Genomic DNA, 20880 nt, shown 5'->3' with positions numbered 1-20880 from the left:
ACACAGAATAGATCCCATTTTCTCATGCAATTTCTAAAACAATAAATTTCCGATTTCTAAAAATGCAGGCACTAAAGCTAAATATCTCAACTGATCCTAAAATTTGTTTATTTTTTTAAACCAAACTTACCAATACAAACAAGACCAGTCTGCATAAACATCATCTTCATGAATTTTGGAACATCCGGCTCGTTGGAAAATTTGAGAAGCTTCACGGCATTTCTGACCATGAAGCTGGCCAAAAACAATTTGATCAGGGCGATTGTGCCCACAGGGCCTACAATCCAGGTGTACTGTTCGGGCAAATCTGATTGGTTGAAACAGGAGTAGTCGTTTGGGTACTGTTTGTAGTAGTGGTAGAGAAATAGAAGGTTCCCAATTGTTAGAAGGCCTGAAACGAATAGAAAATCAGTTTTTCTTTTCTATTTTACCCCCCCCCCCATCTTTCGCTTTTAACCTATAACCTTCCCGTTACCATAAATATGTCATTATGCGACACTTGCATCTATTTTGCCCTCACACCTTGAACCCATTTATAGAAAATTTGCCAAATTACAATGTTTTATAGACGAGCACGAGCACCGTTGACGACCCCTGTCAAGCTAATTATGCGTCAAACATTGAAACAATGTATTACTGCTTTTGCTGCAAATTTTGATAATTTTTTTTTCAAGACGGGGTCTGCTGAATTACATAATTATCGAAGCCTATCCAAAACTTTTATTGTTTGTCCATTGACATCATGCCACCATCATTTCAAGTTAAAGTTTGCGTTGATAAAGAAATTCCATGATCAAATAGAAATATTTCACATGGGATTTAAATAACTGTTTCTTATCCAAAACTTTGAACGCATGAAAGACAGTTATATTTTCATTGAAAATTTAAAAGAATTAAAATCTACAGACAAGGCGTCGATCAAAATAAAAAAAACTTTTTAAAATCTTTTTATTGATGCTCATGAAAACCCACATCGAAACTGGACAATTTATTGAGTGAGTTTTTTTATTCTGATGTCTACAGTAGAACGCGTGTTTCAATAGGCCGTTGCGAAGAGACTTTCCTAGTTTTTATTTTAGGTCTCCAGATCAACAATTGGAATGTTAGAATAGATAACGGAAGTAGAAAAATAAAAACTTGTCTAAACACTTCGTGTTCCACTATTTAAAAAATTGGTTTGTAATCATTCTTTTTTGCATGTACTTTGAAAATTTGAGAAAATTAAATGAAAAGAAAAATAGTCGCTCATACAATCTCACTCATAAAAATTTTGTATGAAGTATCGATACAAATTAGCAACTCCCTTTGTAATAAAACACGAACAGAGCCAAGTTTAGGCCTCGACTTATGAAAAGTCTTTAAAATTATTGACTATAATTAGACAGTAGAGCTTTCAAATAAACGCTGATAAAAATTAGTTTCGAGCAAAAAATTTCAAATGAACATTTTAGGTTTAGCATTGTCTATTAAAGTCCCTTGGGTCGAGTATTGTCTTCTAATGGGTCAAGAATTCAAATTTAGAAAAAGCTTAGAAAAATACATTTGTATTTGTTTTTGCAGCGCTGGAGTATTTTGGCCGAAAACCTTGCAAATACTGATTTTGTGAAAATAGATAGTTTAATTTGCTTCACATTATACATTTAGACACCATATAATAATCATTATGGGGCTAGGGGTATTAGCCGACACACATATTAGAAGACACGCCAATTGGCCAACAGATTTCATTAAGACGACGCGAAGAAGACCAAAATTGAAACTGTGAAATTTAAATAGTGTTATTCGTGACCAGTCAATTGGCCGACATACAAATTAGCCGACACACCATTTACAGACACTTGAGCAAATATAACTACTCGAAAACCACAGTTCACGATAATCACCCACGCCTTAATCGGTAATGAATATTATCACACGGTTGTTATCGCTACCGAGAAGTTATCAAACTCCGAGGCGAAGCCGAGGTGTTATGATAACTTCGAGGGCGATAACAACCGTGTGATAATTTTTTTATCCAACACCTGCTGCGATCATTTCAAAATTGAACAAAATTTCATTGGTCTCTCATTTTTATTTTTGTGGACAATTTCACTTTCAAAGGTAAGTGATATTTCTTTGGATCTGTTATTCTTTTTGCCCTCATGCACCACACCACCCCCCCCCCCTCCCCTCTTCCACACACATACACACACACAAGCACACACAAACAAACGCACACAGAGACACACACGCACGCTCACGCACGCACACACGCACACATGCGCCCAAGTACACACACGCACACACACACACACACTTACACACACACAGTGACACACGCACGCTCACGCACTCACACACGTAAGCACACACACACACACAAACTCACACACACACACACACGCACACACACACACATACAAGCACGCACACACACACACTCAAACACACACACGCACACAAACACACTTACACACCACAGATAACACACCACACACTCACCAGAACACCACACACATCACACTCACACACACCACACAAACACACCCAGTTACACACTTACACGCACACACGCACGCATATACACACACACCACAGATAACACACTCACCAGCACACCACACACACCACGCAAACCACATGAACACCACACAACACTCACGCAAACCGCACATACGCCACCCACGCCACACACACAACACGCATCACATACAACAAACACGTTTTTTAGTCTACAAGTTTATCAAACTGTTTCCATCATTAGACTGCGAGTTTCTCACACTCTTTTCTCGCCACTGTTTACTTAGTAACAGTGGCGAGAAAAGAGTGTGAGAAACTCGTAGTCTAATGCTGAATTGTTTTTCCAGTGTCGATCGGGCATTAAAATTTATTACACTGGCAGTTTATTTAACTGCTGTTATCGCAACAGGTGTTGATTAAAAGTAGTTTCCCTTAGTTGTAAAACAAACATTAATTGGATGTTACTGCTGATGAATTTGGCCAGGCCTTAGTGGCCCCGTGGGACTTGATTTGAATCGATCACAACCGAACAAATTATTGCGGCCGAACAAAATTAAAGCGAGGCTTCGAATAACACTAGTTAAAATTCACACTTTTGATTTCGGTCTTTTTCACGTCATCTTGATGAAATCTGTTGGCCAATTGGCTTGTCTTCTAATATGTGTGTCGGCTAATACCCCTAGCCCCAATGTTAAAAGAAGCGTCGCCTTAATTATGTTCGGCCTTAATAATTTGTTCGGTTGTGATAGATTCATATCAAGTCTCACGGGCCGGTGAGGCATGGCCAAATTCGCTAGCAGTAATAGCCAATTAATGTTTGTTTTACAACTAAGGGACGCTACTTTTACCGCTTAATGAGCGGGTAATTATCGTGAACTGTGGTTTTCGAGTAGTTTTGTTTGCTCAAGTGTCGGCTAATAGGTGTTTCGGCTAATTTGTATGTCGTCCAATTGACCGGTCACGAATCATTATATTTACAATCTAGGTCATTATAATGGGTATTTTCAAACGGGGTATATTGGGCTGTAAGAAATAATCGATAAAGTAAGTTTGCGCACAAAACACTACTCCCTGGGTTTAAAGTATAATAGAATGGAAAAAATCTGCAATAAGATTAAAAATGGTAACGAAATTAAAACTAGCAAACTTAACACTGTTTTTCGAAGGAATACACCCTTTATAGCGCAAAAAATCACGTTAAAGCTCGATTGCAGAGTTTTTCGGGCGTCTTCTCTTAAACCAAAAATGGTACTAGGAGAAGCATCACATCTTCTTCCAACAGTTGTTTTTTTATTAAAAAATTTCAGCAATAGATGGCATACGATCATACATAAAATTGAAACCAATTCTGGTATTTTGAGACATAGCAAAGATAAAATTGAAGTTTTTCTAGATCTTGCGGACCTGTATTAGGCCTTTTATTTTCAGCCGTTTTTTTTCAAACCGTAAACAGAGCAGAGTCAAACTAAGTTTTGTTTTGAAACTGCAACAATTGCCCAAATTGCATCACATAAGACTGTGTTATGGCTTCTAATTTATATCTGATGTACCATTCCTTCGTGAATTTTCGTTAAACGTGATCCAGATTTTCAATGATATGTGATTGGTTTGTTGCCAGCCGGAAGAATTTTATCTTGAAAATTTTGAGAGCATTTTGATGAAGCTAAAAAATTAAAATAAGAAAACATCCAAATTTCGAACAAAAGGTACATTTTTGGTTCATCACGGATCAATTGTGAATTTTATCATTTTATATATAATGAAGATATCAAAATCTGAATTAAAGATAGAGATAATTGAGCAAGCATACTGGTGATAACTTTGTCTCTCTTGTTCAATTAAGACAAACCCTTAAAAACAAGACTTCTGCTGAGTGGTCATTAAACGTAATTTGACTAGACATCAACGCCCTACGAACACAAAAGGTTTTCCTTTAATTGGGTAACAATCTGAAAAATATCCGGTTCAAAACTTAATTGTTTTATTTATTTTTCGTTACCTGGGCCGATAACAGTGAGTATGCCATACAAGTGGGGGTAGAAATCGTCTCTCCTTATGAACACAATTAGTTGTCTGTGTGTGTACACAATCAGAGAGCATGAACAACCCAAAACTGACAGGAGGGAGAAGTACTGGAGGCCATGAAAGATATAACAGTACACTTCACCATACTCGTGATTCTAAAACACAGGCAAAATGGAGGGAGTGAACGATGGATCTTTCCCATTAAACCCCCCCCCCCCCCCCCCACCTCGGAAGTTAGGCATCCGATATGAATATGTTTAAGCCTTATGTATGCGTAAAAATTGTTTCGTATGTATAAGTGTGAATAGACATTTAGACAAGGAGGCTCGGCAATGTGCGTTCGCACAAAAAGTTCCGAACCCGCTCATCTACATTTTTTCACTTAATTGTCTTCCAAATGAGAGAGAGAGAGATACAAAATAACATAGCAACAAATTGTTCTACAAACTACTAAATGAAAAAAAAAAACAATCTACCTAAGAGGGCTGATGAGACCTGTGACTACCATAATATGACTACCAGAACAAAAAGCGATATAAATCAAATAATTACAAATTTTAATTACTATCAATCCTCGATGTCCATCTTTTGAAAACCATTAATAACCAAATCAAAATGGCATCAGAAAAAACTTATGCTACAGAAAATTAACCTGCACCTTATTAGAAGAAAAAAATATGGGACTTTTCCTTAATGCGACTTGATACCAAGTCGACAAGAAGTGAGCAACAGGGCAAAGTTTATTAACACGTTGCTTTTTTTTGAAAACGTTGCTTTTTTGCTTTTTAATGTCAAACTGATTAGAAACATTATGCATCAAACAAAACCATTGCAAGATTCTTGTGTACCTCCATAGAGAGCGATTGAGACCTGTCAAAATCCAGGATATGTTATACGACTACAAAAAGAACGACAACTAAAGGCAAAAACAATTTGCACGAAAAATTGTGCACGAAAAAACTTGAACGAAAACGATGTCCCAGACAAAAAAAATTTTACGCTTTTCGCAAAAAGCATCAAAAATTTCAAGATTGCCTTTTTTCAAGTGACCAGAGGACCGCCCATTACTGTGATACTGTGAAAAAAAAACGAAAACCTACAAAAATTGGCGAAAATCCAAAAACAACGAAAATTTTATGAAAACTGGTTGTACCAATAACAAAGACCAGTTTAGGACAAAAAACTGTTATAAAGAGAAAACTTTAATTCATTAGATAAGGGAAGTGACTTGTCTAGAGAGATGATAAGCTACAAGTTAAACAAAAAATATGGGAAAATCTCAGAAATCCATTGTCTTTTTTAAAAAACAATTGATTTCAAAAGTCATAGCCAACATAAATTTTCTATTAAAAGAGTATTTTGCAAATTCCTTGAAAGCTGATCGCGTTTTCTATTATTCAAACTAAATCATAAGACTATAAAACAAGATCAATTACAAACAGAAATAAAAAACTTCACAAGCAATTTTACGAACCCACAGTGTTGAAGCCATTAAATTTATAAAATATTAATCGCGAGAAAATTTGTTCTTCATTTTCTTCTCCTTGAGCGCCATAGTCTTTTTGTAAAACGACTATCTCCAAATGACAGCAAAAAGAACCACAAATATTGAAAAGCATATATATTTCACAAGTTTCTTCTGAAACAAATTTTCTAAGCCCTGAAGACAGCAGTCACAACTTTCACACAACCGAAAAATAGTGTTTGGTTCAACAAAATTTTAAAGAGTTTTCTCGATAAGTAGGCTAAGTTACGAAATTGATTCAACAAGGTAAAATACGAAAGAAAATGCAAACCAGGAAAAAAAGGGTTAAGCTGAAGAATATATTTACCATTTTTTTGAAAAAATTTTATTTGAAAGTAAGGTAATAAACTCATTAGCTATATAGCAATAACAATCCTTAATTTCATTATTTATCTATCGTTGGCGACTGAGAGCTTTAATTACCCAATATTTGGCATACAACAACGAAAGTTAACAACAAATACAGGGCAAAAATATAAATACAGGGCAATAATACGAAATTCTGAAAGAGAACGTTGTCGGAACGCCTAATTTCACATGAAAATTAATGAAAATAATCAATATGTTCAGCTTCAAAAATTGTAGAGCTATTTCATTTAGAATGTTCAGTAGTCTGACAATTTACAAATGAACCAGAAACAACAGTAAAAATTGCCAATGTCGCATAAAAAGTCACAAAATTTTGTATAAAAATATTTAGTGCCAAAACCAATGGACCGATTTTCAAAAAGATCACTACAAGGCTTATTTTTCATCTTATATGAAAGAATACTTGACCTGTTTTTACATAGAATTAGCTAAAAGTTGACAAAAATATTATATAAGAAATTTTAAGATCAAAACGTCACTGAAATTTCGAGAGAACAAATACATTCGATGACATAAGAGACATTTGATGACAAGCAAATGCATTGTACGGATTCATTTGCACTTCCTGAAGAAGCCATTTTGATCTTGAATGGTTAGAGTTTTTAATCACGCTGAGAAAAGAATAGCAAACACACGAAGGCAAAACATAAGAATTCAGTTGAAATCTACTTTAACTCGTCTTCAAGGCCTTTAAATTCATTAGGTTCTCTGAAAACAAACTTTATCTACATTTGATTTTATTTTTAAGTAATTGTGAGCTTTTAATGTGAATAAAGTTTTTGTCAGTAATTGGAATTAAAAAGAACAAAAGCAAAATTTTTTGAAAAAAGGCCACTCCAAAAAATTTTTTAGAAATTTCAGATTGTAAGAATCTCTGATTATATCAAACTTTTGCCTGATTTTACGGCGCACCCAACAAATGACCCAAGTGTTCCAGATGTTTGCGAATTAGACCAATTTTTGAGATAAAAACTTCAAAAAAATGATGCATTTTGTGTAGTTATCGAGTTAAGTTTGCAAAAACCGGCAAAATTTTAATTCCAGAGGACTTTTAAGAGGCGCCGAGTTTCAACTAGCGCTCTTTTGAAGTTTAGAGAGGTTGTGTTATTAATCTATAGGTCTCCATTTTTGGCAAACTTAAACAAAGTAGACCAAAAAAGCATGTTTTGAGCAATTTTTGATGGAAAAAGTCTGAATTTTAACAATTTTTATAAAAATTTTTAGCCAAAGAAACTCTAATCAAACAATTCAGCAACTCTCTCCTATCTTTATTGGCAACAATAACACTCTGTTGTTAAAAACTTTAGCTTATTGTGATTCATGTTAGCAAAATTGTGACAAATTTTACCAAAAATTACTGAAAACTTGAATAAAAATTGTCGAATACTCACAAAATTTTAAACCTCGATAACTCGATTTTTCTAAATTCAACTTTTTTAAAATAAATGTTCTAGGATGTACATGCTTTTTAATTATACCATTCACAACTCTTTATGATGAAAATATCGACCAGCCAAAATTGACTGAATAAAAAAACCCATTTTAATGTATATTCCTCCCTCCCCAATAAAAAGGGGGGGGGGGGGGGTCGGAACAAAAAAGTGTGTTTAATTTTCAGTCTACTATGGCATACGAGAGTAGGGTATCAATTTCAATCTAACTAATTTAATCAACAAGTTTTTTGCAAAATTCAAGAAAAATTCACTCTACGTTTCTCAAAAGTTTAATCCTCGATAAATCCCTGTAAGAAACGAAAATCGAAAAAATCTTTTTAATTCCATGTTCCACGCTGGACGAGCCTTCTAATGATACCAGTCTCAACTCTCTACGTTGAGTATATCGATCGGCCAAAATTGTCTGAACAAAAAAAACCCATTTGTGTATATAGTTCCTCCCCCACAAGTGGGTCGGAACAAAAAAGACAATAGAGCAGAAATTTGAAACTAATACGCTGAAACAAGCTTAATTGTCGATCTATTATACCAGATCATATAGAAATGAAAATAAATAAATAATAATTTAAGAAGATAGCTATAAAACTTTAATTTTTGGCGGTTCACGTGTCCCTAGTCAAAATCTTGACTCATTTGAAAAACTTCAATTGACGACTTTAAAGAGGCGCATTTCAGCAGTACATTTACATTAAAAAATCAGATTAAATAATATTGATTTTCGGCAGCACTGAATTTGGATTGCCAGTTCTTGCCGATTTTTAATAATGCTCCGAAACCATTTCTTTTTTAAATGAAATTTTTAAATAGACAAAGTGCTTGGTTAGAGAACTCATTGCCATCAGGTTTGTATCCACGCAGTTGAATCTTTGCTTTTTGTTTGTTCTCGTGAACCCACACATTTGGGTCCTCAAAATTTCGTCCTCATCAACCCACACAAACGGGTTGAAAAAAATGAGGGTTGTCCCCACCGTTTGTTGTTTATATTTATTAATTATTGTTGGTAACATTGTTATTGTCAACAGTTTTATCCTGTTTATCCAAAAATTTATCCTGTTTGATAAATAGTGTTTTAAACTAGCCATTCACAGCTTCAAAACCAAACTAAAATTATTTTTTTTAGCTATTCTTCGCATCTGTCCTTTTTTTGACAAAACGCCCTTTGGAAAATATGGCGTCCACCACAATTAAAAATTATTAATCTACTATACTTGTTAATATAATCTCAGGGTATGTTTACCTTGATTGAAATATTTCTGGTTAGACCTTCTGAGCTGAATTTTGCGTTCTTTCCCTGTGAAAATTTTTTCATAGGGTGGGACTTATCATAACCCGTGTAACCGCCTATTAAATTCCCCTTCAGAAATTGGATGATCAATCAATCATTAACGGTAAACTCATTAGAGTCCATCTTAAAGAATCTAAAGCAAAACGGAGATCCTGATTCGCAGCGTAGCTTGATTTTCAAATATTTGACTGTTCACAAAACAGTGACCAATATTTGAAAAAAGGTGACATAAGTACAATCATGAGTGCAATTTGGGCACTACCAGCGATTAGTAAAATTGATGGAACACTTCTAAACTTTGGAACTGTCTCTTCCACCGTGAATAAACTTATGGATTTTTTTACCTTGTCGAAGTAATGATAGTTTTTGCGCTGATTGTTTTTTATTTAGCCTAAAACGAGGTTAAAGTTTTCCACCAGTATAGAAATGCTAGTGTGGAGGAAACAATTTCCAAGCCTGTAACACACAATCAAGTTCTAATCTTGAAAGGGGGGCAGGGGTGGGTTGACAGTTCTCAAACAACCTATCATATTTTATTTTAAATAAAAATGACTGTTAAGTTTATAACATTTTTCACATTTTTAAAATTATTCCAATTATTTCTAGCTTCTAAAACTTTTGAATTTAGTTTTTACAAAAGTTATTTTCACAATTTCTATTCTTGAATTCAACTTGAAAATGATCGAAATATAGAAACTTTACAGTTGGCAAATTAGAACTTCCTTACCGTTTTCAGATTGCTGAATAGTGAAATCAACAAAATTTCCATGTTTGTAAGTTGAGATATTAACGTGAACATAAATATGCTCAGATGACTGCTTATCTTATATCTCATATAGCTTACATTGGAAACGCCTGCAATGTAAGACCCCACAAAAAGCTGAAGGGCGAATAGATGAACTCCATGCAAGAAGAACTGTTCACGATCAACACAGTCCTCATTTGACAGGTACAACAGGACCACAAGTGTGAACAGAATGACCACAATTGAGGGGTAGAAGCCGATCTTCGATATCCAGTGGTAGTATTTCATCTCCCATGGATCTTTTTTATCCTCATTTGCAGTGGCAGTCACAAAAAATGTGGATGTGTGGTTGCATCTGAAAAAGACAAGGGTCTTTTCATTATATAGCCCCCCCCCCACCCCCCCCCCCCAAAGAAGTTGTGACCCCCATTGTGGTTTATATAACCCAACCCTGCTGTTTGACAAAAATATTAGATTTGTTTGATTAAACCGGCTTGAAAAAAAAACGATTAAGCACGATTTTCATATTTAAAATACACGTGTTTTCAGTAACTGCTTCAAATTGGTCTACTCGTCTGACCGGGGGGATTGAAAAGAACAAAAACATAGTTGGGGGGGGGGGGGGGGTGTTGAGAAAGCATTGCGTCAAAAACTTTGCACAGACTGCCGAAAAACAAAAAGCATGCAGACGGAACATGAGGAATCGCAGACAGTCTGCCTTCAGATTTTGTAAGGTTTCACAGGATGGTAGTCAATATCAAAGCGTGATTATTACAAGGGGTATCAGAAAAGCTATAAAATTCCGACCAAAAAACAAGCGAATGGAAACATTTTAAATTTCATTATTTGTAATAGAGCGTTCAAAATTACGAGACTCAATCAAACCCTCCTCCCATCATGATTCAATGTAGTAAGAACAGGACATAGAATGATTGTAAATTTGGTTTTACATGATTTTAATGTTCTGCAACCACAGTAGGTCAGTCCGATACCTTTTGTGCTTGGGACCCCAACCTTGACAGTAGTACAAGAGAATGACACTACGCAATTTTAGAATACGCTACCAAGGGTCGTCGATATCGTTTGATGGGTTCATTAAGTTTTTTCTTCTCACATTTTTATTACGTTTCCGGAATTTTGTTGGCCCTGTTATCCCCACTTTCAGCATTTTGCTCAAATGTTTTTATGTTTATTACATTAGTTCGTGTGACATATAGGTAGAACATATCTCCTCAATTGTAACATTCCGTGTTCTGTTTTGGTCTATAGGCTCGGCAATTTTTCTATAAGATCTTGTTTTCTAATCCTCCCAGATGTTCTGATTGAGTTTTTCTAAGTTTGAGAAATTTGATGATCGGTTTTGTCATTTATTTGTTAGCACGACCATTGGTTAGAAGGTTTAAAGAGCACAACCACTTGTAAATTGTGCATAAGATAAGCTTGACATAGCTTGACCAGAAGCACTACTTGTTTAACGTATTCTTAACGTATTCTTTTAACGCTAGAGAAAGGAAGCCTCGAAGAACATGAAAAAAACGCGAGAACGGGTTATAAGAGATGCCCAAGATCAAGAGCTCCAGACCAGTCGGTGTAACTGGTTATCACACAAGGCTTGCAATTAGGAGATGTTGGTTCGAATACTCAGATCCCTTATAACATTTAAAATATAGCATTTAATATATTCTTCACCTTGCTCGGTACACTTTAGCGAAGATTAAGTTCTCACGATTTGTTTGCTTGTTTCAGCCTCCGGAGTATTTTGACAACCACCCATCTTATCAAACTCCACTATAAAATTTTCATTCATTTAAACCATCACATTTGTCAAGTTTCGATCTTTAAAATAGTTATAAAGTGTTTATTTCCAGTTCATTTTGTAAGAGTTCACGGGATCATAGTCAATACCAGAACGTGATAATTGCAACGGGTGTCAAAAAAACTATAAGAGTTTGACCAAAAATCAAGCAAATGACACATTTTAAGTTTAATTATTTGTAAGAGAGCGTTCAAAATTACGAGACTCAATCAAACCCTCCTCCCATATTTATTCAATGTAGTAAGAACAAGAAATTGAATGATTTTAAATTTAGTTTCACATGATTACAATGTTCTGCAACCACAGTAGGTCAGGCCCAGACCTTTTGTGCTTGGGACCTCAACCGTGGCGGTAATACGAAATAATGACACTACACAAATTTAGACTAAGCTACGAGGGGTCTTCGATTTCGCTTAATGGTTCATTGGGTAAATTTTTCTCAAATTTTTATTACGTTTCCACAATTTCTTTAGCGCAAGTTATCCCCATTTTCCGCATTTTGCTCTTTTTTTATGCTTTTTACTTTAGTTCGTGTGACATATAGGTAGAACATATGTCCTCAATTGTAACATTCCGTGTTCTGTTTTGGTCTATAGGCTCGGCAGTTTTTCTATAAAATATTGTTCTCTAATTGTCCCAGATGTTCTGATTGAGTTTTTCTAAGTTTGAGAAATTTGATGATCAGTTTTGTCATTTATTTGTTCGCATGACCGTTTGTTAGAAGGTTTAAAGAGCACAACCACTTGTAAATTGTGCATAAGATAAGCTTGACATATAGTTTGACTGGAAGTTCTTCTTGTTCAGGGTATACTTGGCTAGAGATATGAAGCCTTGAGGAACAAGGAAGAACGTGAGAACGGGTTATAAGAGATGCCCAATATCGATAACATAAGACCAGTGTGTGTAAAAGGTTATCACAACAGGCTTGCTAATTAGAGATGTTGGTTCGAATTCAGTACTGGTCCAGTTTCGCAGTAGTTGCGCCTGCTTAGGTCCCCAATAACTTTTAAAAAATATAGCTTTGAAATTATTCTTCACCGTGCTCGGTATACTTGAGCGAGGATTAAGTTTGCACGATTTGTCTGCTTGTTACAACATCAGGAGCATTTTCAGAATCACCCACCTTTTCAAGCTCCACTTTTGCAGTTTTCGTTCCTTTAAACTATCACATCTTCTTAAAAATTCGACCAAAAATTAAGCATATGAAACGTTTTAAGTTTAATTATTTGTAAAAGAGTGTTCAAAATCAGGAGACTCAATCAAACCCTCCTTCCATCAATATTCAATGTAGTAAGAACTAGACATTGAATGATTGTAAATTTGGTTTTACAAGATTTTAATGCTCTGCAACCACAGTAGGTCAGACCGAGACCTTTTGTACTTGGGACCCCAACCTGGACAGTAGTACAAAATAATGACACTACGCAATTTTAGAATACGCTACCAAGGGTCGTCGATTTCGTGTTAATGGGTTCATTGCGTATTTTTTTCTCACATTTTTATTACGTTTCCGGAATTTTTTGGCCCTGTTATCCCCGCTCTCCGCATTTTGCTCAACTGTTTTTATGTTTATTACATTAGTTCGTGTGACATAGGTAGAACATATGTCCTCAATTAAAACATCCCGTGTTCTGTTTTGGTCTATAGGCTCGCAATTTTTCTATAAGATCTTGTTTTCCAATTGTTCCATATGTTCTGATTGAGATGTTTTTCTAAATTTGAGAAATTTGATGATCGGTTTTGTCATTTATTTGTTCGCATGACCATTTATTAAACGGTTTAGAGAGAACAGCCTGTTTCAAATTGTGCATAGGATAAGCCTGATATGACTTGACTGGAAGTTCTACTTGTTCAACGTATACTTGGCTAGAAAATTAAGCCTTAAGGAACAAGAAAGAACGTGATAACGGGTTATAAGAGATGCCCAAGGTCGATAGCATAAGACCAGTCGGTGTAAATGGTCATCATACCATGTTTGCAAGTAAGCGATGTTGGTTCGAATTCAGTATTGCTCAGGTTTCGCAGTAGTTGCGCTTGCTTAGGTCCCTAATAACATATTAAAAATATAGCATTATTAGAAGATTTTATTAGAACATTTAGAAGACCAATTATTAGAAGATTTAGTGAGAACAGCCTATTTTAAATTGTGCATAAGATAAGCTTGACATAGCATGACAAGAAGCTCTACTTGTTCAAGGTATACTTGGCTAGAGAATTGAAGCCTTGAGGAACAAGAAAGAGCGTGAAACGCGTTATGAGAGATGCCCAAGATCAAGAGCTTCAGACCAGTCGGTGCAATTTGTTATCACACCAAGCTTGCAAGTAAGAGATGTTGGTTCGATCCCAGTACTGGTCCGGTTTCGTAATAGTTGCGCCTGCTTAGGTCCCTAATAACATCAAAAAATATAGCATTAAAATTATTCGTCACCTTGTTCAATACACTTGATTGAGGATTAAGTTTTCACTATTTTTTTTGCTTGTTTAAACTTCCTGAGTGTTTTCACAAACACCCACATTATCAAACTCCACTTTGTAGTTCTCTTCGTTAGAAATATCACATCTACCAAGTTGCGATCTTTTAAATAATTAAAAAGTGTTTCAGTTCCAATTCTTTTTGTAAGAGTTCACGGGATCGTAGTCAAAATCAGAACGTGATAATTGCAACGGGTATCAAAAAAGCTATCAAAACTCAACCAAAACTTAAGCATATGAAACATTTTAAGTTTAATTATTTGTAAAAGAGTGTTCAAAATCAGGAGACTCTATCATGCCCTTCTTCCATCAATATTCAATGTAGTAAGAACTAGACATTGAATGATTGTAATTTTGGTTTTACATGATTTTAATGCTCTGCAACCACAGTAGGTCAGACCGAGACCTATTGTGCTTGGGACCTCAACCTTGGGAGTAGTACAAAAAATTGACACTACGCACATTTAGACTACGCTACCAAGGGTATTCGATTTCGTTTCATGGGTTCATTGTGTATTTTTTTCTCACATTTTTATTACGTTTCCGGAATTTTTTTGGCCCTTTCATCCCCGTTTTCCGCATTTTGCTCTATTGTTTTTATGTTTATTACATTAGTTCGTGTGACATAGGTAGAACGTATGTCCTCATTTGTAACTAACATTCCGTGTTCTGTTTTTGTCTATAGGCTCGGCAATTTATCTATAAGATCTTGTTTTCTAATTGTTCCCCATGCTCTGATTGAGATGTTTTTCTAAGTTTGAGAAATTTGATGATCGTTTTTGTCATTTATTTGTTCGCATGACCATTTATTAGACGATTTAGAGAGAACAGTCTATTTTAAATTGTGCATAAGATAAACCTGACATAGCTTGAACAGAAGCTCTACTTGTTCAAGGTATACTTGGCTAGAGAAATGAAGTCTTGAGGAACAAGAAAGAACAAGAGAACGGTTTATAAGAGGCGCCCATAATCGAGAGCATAAGACCAGTCGTTGTTAATGGTTATCACACCAGGCTTGCAAGCAAGAGATGTTGGTTCGAATTCAGTACTCGTCCGGTTCCGCAGTAGTTGCGCCTGCTTAGGTCCCTAATAACTTTTAAAAAATATAGCATCAAAATTATTCATCACCTTGGTCGGTACACTTGATTGAGGATTAATTTTTCACAGTTTTGTTTATTGTTTAAACATCCGGAGTGTTTTCACAATCACCCCCATTATCCAACTCCACTTTGCAGTTTTCCTTCATTTAAAATATCACATCTCTCAAGTTCCAATCTTTTAAATAATTAAAAAGTGTTTCAGTTCCAATTCTTTTTGTAAGAGTTCACGGGATCGTAGTCAAGGTCAGAATGTGATAAATGCAACGGGTATCAAAAAAGCTATAAAAATTCGAACAAAATTTAAGCATTTGAAACATTTTAATTTTAATTATTTGAAATAGAGCGTTCAAAATCTGGAGACTCAATCAAACCCTCCTTCCATCAATATTCAATGTAGTAAGAACTAGACATTGAATGACTGTAAATTTGTTGTACATGATTTTAATGCTCTGCAACCACAGTAGGTCAGACCGAGACCTTTTGTGCTTGGGACCCCATCATTGGCGGTAGTACAAAAGAATGACACTAAGCAATTTTAGACTACGCTACCAAGGTTCTTCGATTTCGTTTGATGGGTTCATTGAGTAATTTTTTCTCTCATTTTCATTGCGTTTCCGGATTTTTTTGGCCCTATTATCCCCGTTTTCAGCTTTTTGCTCAATTGTTTTTATGGTTTTTACATTAGTTCGTGTGACATAGGTAGAACAAATGTCCTCAATTGTAACATTCCGTGTTCTGTTTTGGTCTATAAGCTCGGCAATTTTTCTATAAGATCTTGTTTTCAAATTGGTCCAGATGTTCTGATCGAGATGTTTTTCTAAGTTTGAGAAACTTGATGATCGGTTTTGTCATTTATTTGTTCGCATGACCATTTATTAGAAGGTTTAGAGAGAACAGCCTATTTTAAATTGTGCATATGATAAGCCTGACATGACTTGACTGGAAGCTCTACTTGATCAAGGTATACTTGGCTAGAAAATTAATTCTTGAGGAACAAGAAAGAGCAAGAGAACGGGTTTTAAGAGATGCCCAAGATCGATAGCATAATACCAGTCGTTGTTAATGATTATCACACCAGGCTTGCAAGTAAGAGATGATGGTTCGAATTCAGTACTCGTCCGGTTTCGCAGTAGTTGTACCTCCTTAGGTCCCTAATAACTTTTAAAAAATAGAGCATTAAAATTATTCATCACCTTGGTCAGTACACTTGATTGAGGATTAAGTTTTCACGATTTTTTTTGCTTGTTTAAACTTCGGGAGTGTTTTCACAATCACCCACATTATCAAACTCCACTTTGCAGTTTTCCTTTATTTAAAATATCACATCTATCAAATTCCGATCTTCAAAATAATTATAAAGTGTTTCAGTTCCACTTAATTTGTAAGAGTTCACGGGATCGTAATCAATATCAGAACGTGATCATTGCAACGGGTATCAAAAAAGCTATAAAATTTCGATGAAAAATTAAGCATGTGAAACATTTTAATTTTGATTATTTGTAATAGAGCGTTCAAAATCACGATACTCAATCAAACCCTCCTTGCATTATTATTCAATGTAGTAGGAACTTGATATTGAATGATTGTAAACTTGGCTTTACATTATTTTAATGTTCTGCAACCACAGTAGGTCAGACCGAGACTTTTTCTGCTTTGGACCTCAATCTTGGCGGTGGCACAAAAAACGACACTACGCAATTTTAGACTACGCTACCAAGGGTCGTCGATTTCGTGTTAATGGGTTCATTGCGTATTTTTTTCTCACATTTTTATTACGTTTCCGGAATTTCTTTAGCCCAGTTATCCCCGTTTTCCGCATTTTGCTCAATTGTTTTTTATGTTTTTTTACATTAGTTCATGTGTCATCGGTAGACCCTCTGTCCTCAATTGTAACATTCCGTGTTCTGATATGTTCTTTAGGCTCGGCATTTTTTTTTATGATTATTTTTCTATAATTGTTCCAAATGTTCTGGCTGAGATGTTAATCTAAGTTTGAGAAATATGATGTTCTATTTTATCATTTATCTGTTCGCATGACCATTTATTAGAAGGTTTAGAGAGAACAGCCTGTTTTAAATTGTGCATAGGATAAGCTTGACATAGCTTGACTTGTTCAGGGTATACTTGGCTAGAGAAATGAAGCCTTGAGGAACAAGAAAGAACAAGAGAACGGGTTATAAGAGAAGCCCAAGATCGATAGCATAAGACCAGTCGTTGTTATTGGTTATCACACCAGGCCTGCAAGTAAGAGATGTTGGTTTGAGTTCAGTACTGGTCCGGTTTCGCATTAGTTGCGCCTGCTTAGGTTCCTAAAAACATTGAAAATATATATAACATTAAAACTATTCATCACCTTGGTCGGTACACTTGATTGAGGATTAAGTTTTCACGATTTTTTTGTGCTTGTTTAAACTTCCTGAGTGTTTTCACAATCACCCACATTATCAAACTCCACTTTGTAGTTCTCTTCATTTAAACTATCACATCTATCAAGTTTCGATCTTTTAAATAGTTATAAAGTGTTTCAGTTCCAAGTTTTCAGTTACTAGGTCACTGGGGTGCCAAATGAAAGAGTTGGAAGTGTTCTCAATTCCGTCAGTAAATGACGAATCAATTTCAGTCTCCAATTAAAAAACCACAAATAAAAAACTAAAACATTAAAAGTCACAAAAAAAATTAAAATAATCAATATTTTTGTGATGTTTTAATGTTTTGGCCTATTTGTAACATTTGTTTTTTTGTTTTCCCGTGGTCATTTCAATTCGATTCGAAGATACGTTAATAATATTGTACGTCAGAAAATCTCAAACACATTTTTTCAGCAAAACGTTAATAAATCAAAATCCAGTGATGCGGCAGACAGTGTAAAAATAGATTATTGCAAGCACCTGTAAGGACTAAAGGCCATGAGATCTAGAACAAGAGAGTTGAAAATACCCATTAGCAATTCCAAACAGCATCATCAGCGCCCTGGTATCATTTATAGATACTCAGGGAGAGGGGTGCCAGATATGGGGTTGCAGTATTTTTTTCTGGTCTTTCTCATTATACCGCCCCAGATTAGTGGCCATATAATCTATATCCCCCACCCCTCAGTCATGGTAAACATACCATAATGCGGACTATAGTTTCATGTGGGGAGGGGGGCTAAAATGGGAACGACTTAATTTTCCAGGGTCGCAAAATGTTTTGGCGAGGTACCTGCAACCAGCCCTGGTCTCCTGCAAGAAGAATGCACCACAACCAGTTGAGTCGTAGATTGTAGAGTTGTAGTCGTAAAACTCACATTTGTGCTCAATTGTCATGTTGTAGTGACCTGTAAACAAAATCCACCTGGTTTGGGGCGCTAAAAACAAGTATGATCAAACGGTTACCCAGGCCGAGGTTTAACCCCTAATCCTCCCCTAATAAGCGAGGGGGATTATGGTGCAATACGCATTGTTCTCCCATTTATCTCGGAAAAGAGTTTAAGAGTGTAATTTTAAAAACGTACACTGTGTTTACACTCTTTTTACACTCTTTGCAAAGAGTGTAATTTAGGGTGGAATGATAGGAAATTACACTCTTACTGTCATTTTAATTATCAATAAATGTGCTTTTTAATTTACATTACTTGTCATTCGTAAGTAAAAGTTTGTGTGTTTAGATTTTTAGTTCAACAAAAATCAAAATTAATTTTTTTTCGAATTCAACGCTTGTTACCTTCTACCGCACACAACTTCAACATTTTCACCGTATTGAATGCATGTTTAGGTTGCTGCAAATTTAACTTTTCAACGATAGTTACCATTTATCTCGCATATTTTTGAAAAAAATTCTCAACCCGGGACCGCTAGTCGAGAAATCGTATAAACATAAAAAATGTCGGTATCGTGGTCTTATTTCAGTCAAAAATGGCGAAGCACTCATGACTATTTGTCGGTATTGTGGATGTTAAAAGAAAGATTTGGTATTTTGACCCTGAAATAGTTGGAAAAGACAAAAACGAACCGACAGTCTTATTGAATTCGGAAGATTCGTGGAAAGTCAGAAAATAGACGACGTCTACTGGTACCAATTGGAAGTCAACGTCTCTCACACTCGCAAGGAAAACATTCGTGACCTTCACCTGCAAACAGACATACAAATATTTACTTGAATCAGATTTTTTTCACGCCTTTTATTTGGGCAAAATTAGGGTAAAATGTGCTTCCGAAGTTTCTCGTCTATTTTATTTTAAAACTAGAGGATAAATGTGTACGGGGGTCAATTTGTACGGACCCGGGTCGAGGTTTGGTCAGAAAATAGTGTAAGATTAGCGGTGAATAGCGGTGAAAAAACAAATTTTCACCGCAAAGCTGCCGCATCTTTTAACGTTGAATGCTTTGATAGAGGTTAACTTTTGTTGTTGAATTTAGTGGCGAAGATTTGAAAATTTAGCGGTGAAATTTTTTTTCTACCGCATCTTGGTGTAGTTATAGTAATGATAGGACTAAAATGTACTAAGGAAAGTTGAGCGGGGAAAAATTACGATCAGCGTTGATTTAAGCGGTGAAAATTTGTTACTCACCGCCGCATCCATTTAGCGCTGAAAACAGTTTTTCAACGCAATCTGTTAGCAGCGGTGAAAAATTTTCTTTCACTGCTTAAAGGATGACAGAAAATTTTTCACCGCTACCAACAGAATGCGGTGCAAAAGTTTTTCAGCGCCAAATTGATGCTGATGCTGCGAAAAACAAACTGTCACCGCTTAAATCAACGCTGATCGTAACTTTCCGCACTCACTTTTCCTTAATAAGTTAATCCTGTCACTACTATAACTAATGCAGTAATTTAATATTGGGGCAATAAATATGTACGATAACAAATTACAGTGTTAGTCAGAAGTAAATATTGATCGATAATATTATATTTACATATATATTCATATATACCTATATATCTAATTATATAATATTTAGGTATTTAAATAAATATACATTATATATATATATATATATATATATTTATATTTTTATATATATATATATATATATATATACATATATATAAGTATATGTATGCATATATATATATATATATATATATATATATATATATATATATATATATATATCGGTATATATATATATATATATATATATATATATATACCTATGTAAATATATATATATATATATATATATATATATATATATATATATATAAGTATAATATAAATATAAATAATATAAATATATAATATTATGGGTCATTTTTGACTTCTGCCTGTGAATTAGTGTAAAACTGTAATTTGCTATCGTACATATTTACCGCCTCAGATAAAATTTCTGCACTAGTAATATTAGTGATAGGACCAAGATGTATTAAGGTAAAATGAGCGCTGAAAATTATATCAGTGTCAATTTAAACGGTGGAAATTTGGTTTTCACAGCATCCATTTAGCTCTGAAAAACTTTTTTTAACCGCATTTCTCTGGTAGTGGTGAAAATTTTTCTTTCACCGCTTAAGCAGTGAAAAAAATTTTACAAAAACCAACAGAATGCGGTGAAATAAGTTTTTTCAATAAGCTTTATCCGCGCTCACTTTTCCTCAAACATCTTACTATCAC

General features: G+C 35.0%; 1 protein-coding gene across 1 annotated transcript in view; it reads right to left on the bottom strand.

The window, feature by feature from the left end:
• The window catches only part of LOC142345938 (uncharacterized), an 83183-nt gene that overhangs the window by 4965 nt on the left and 57338 nt on the right, over positions 1 to 20880 (bottom strand). Inside the window, exons 11-15 of the mRNA XM_075398404.1 lie at positions 19281 to 19398; positions 18492 to 18606; positions 10002 to 10257; positions 4499 to 4679; positions 131 to 391 (exon numbers count right to left, since the gene is read on the bottom strand). Of these exons, the coding sequence (XP_075254519.1) occupies positions 131 to 391; positions 4499 to 4679; positions 10002 to 10257; positions 18492 to 18606; positions 19281 to 19398 (931 nt within the window). The remainder of the gene's footprint in view (positions 1 to 130; positions 392 to 4498; positions 4680 to 10001; positions 10258 to 18491; positions 18607 to 19280; positions 19399 to 20880) is intronic.

Source organism: Convolutriloba macropyga, chromosome 9 (genome assembly GCF_964194025.1).
Source record: "Convolutriloba macropyga chromosome 9, txConMacr16.3, whole genome shotgun sequence".
Lineage (NCBI taxonomy): Eukaryota > Metazoa > Xenacoelomorpha > Acoela > Convolutidae > Convolutriloba > Convolutriloba macropyga.
Note: the sequence above shows the minus strand (reverse complement) of the source record. Positions and strands in the feature narration are given on the sequence as shown.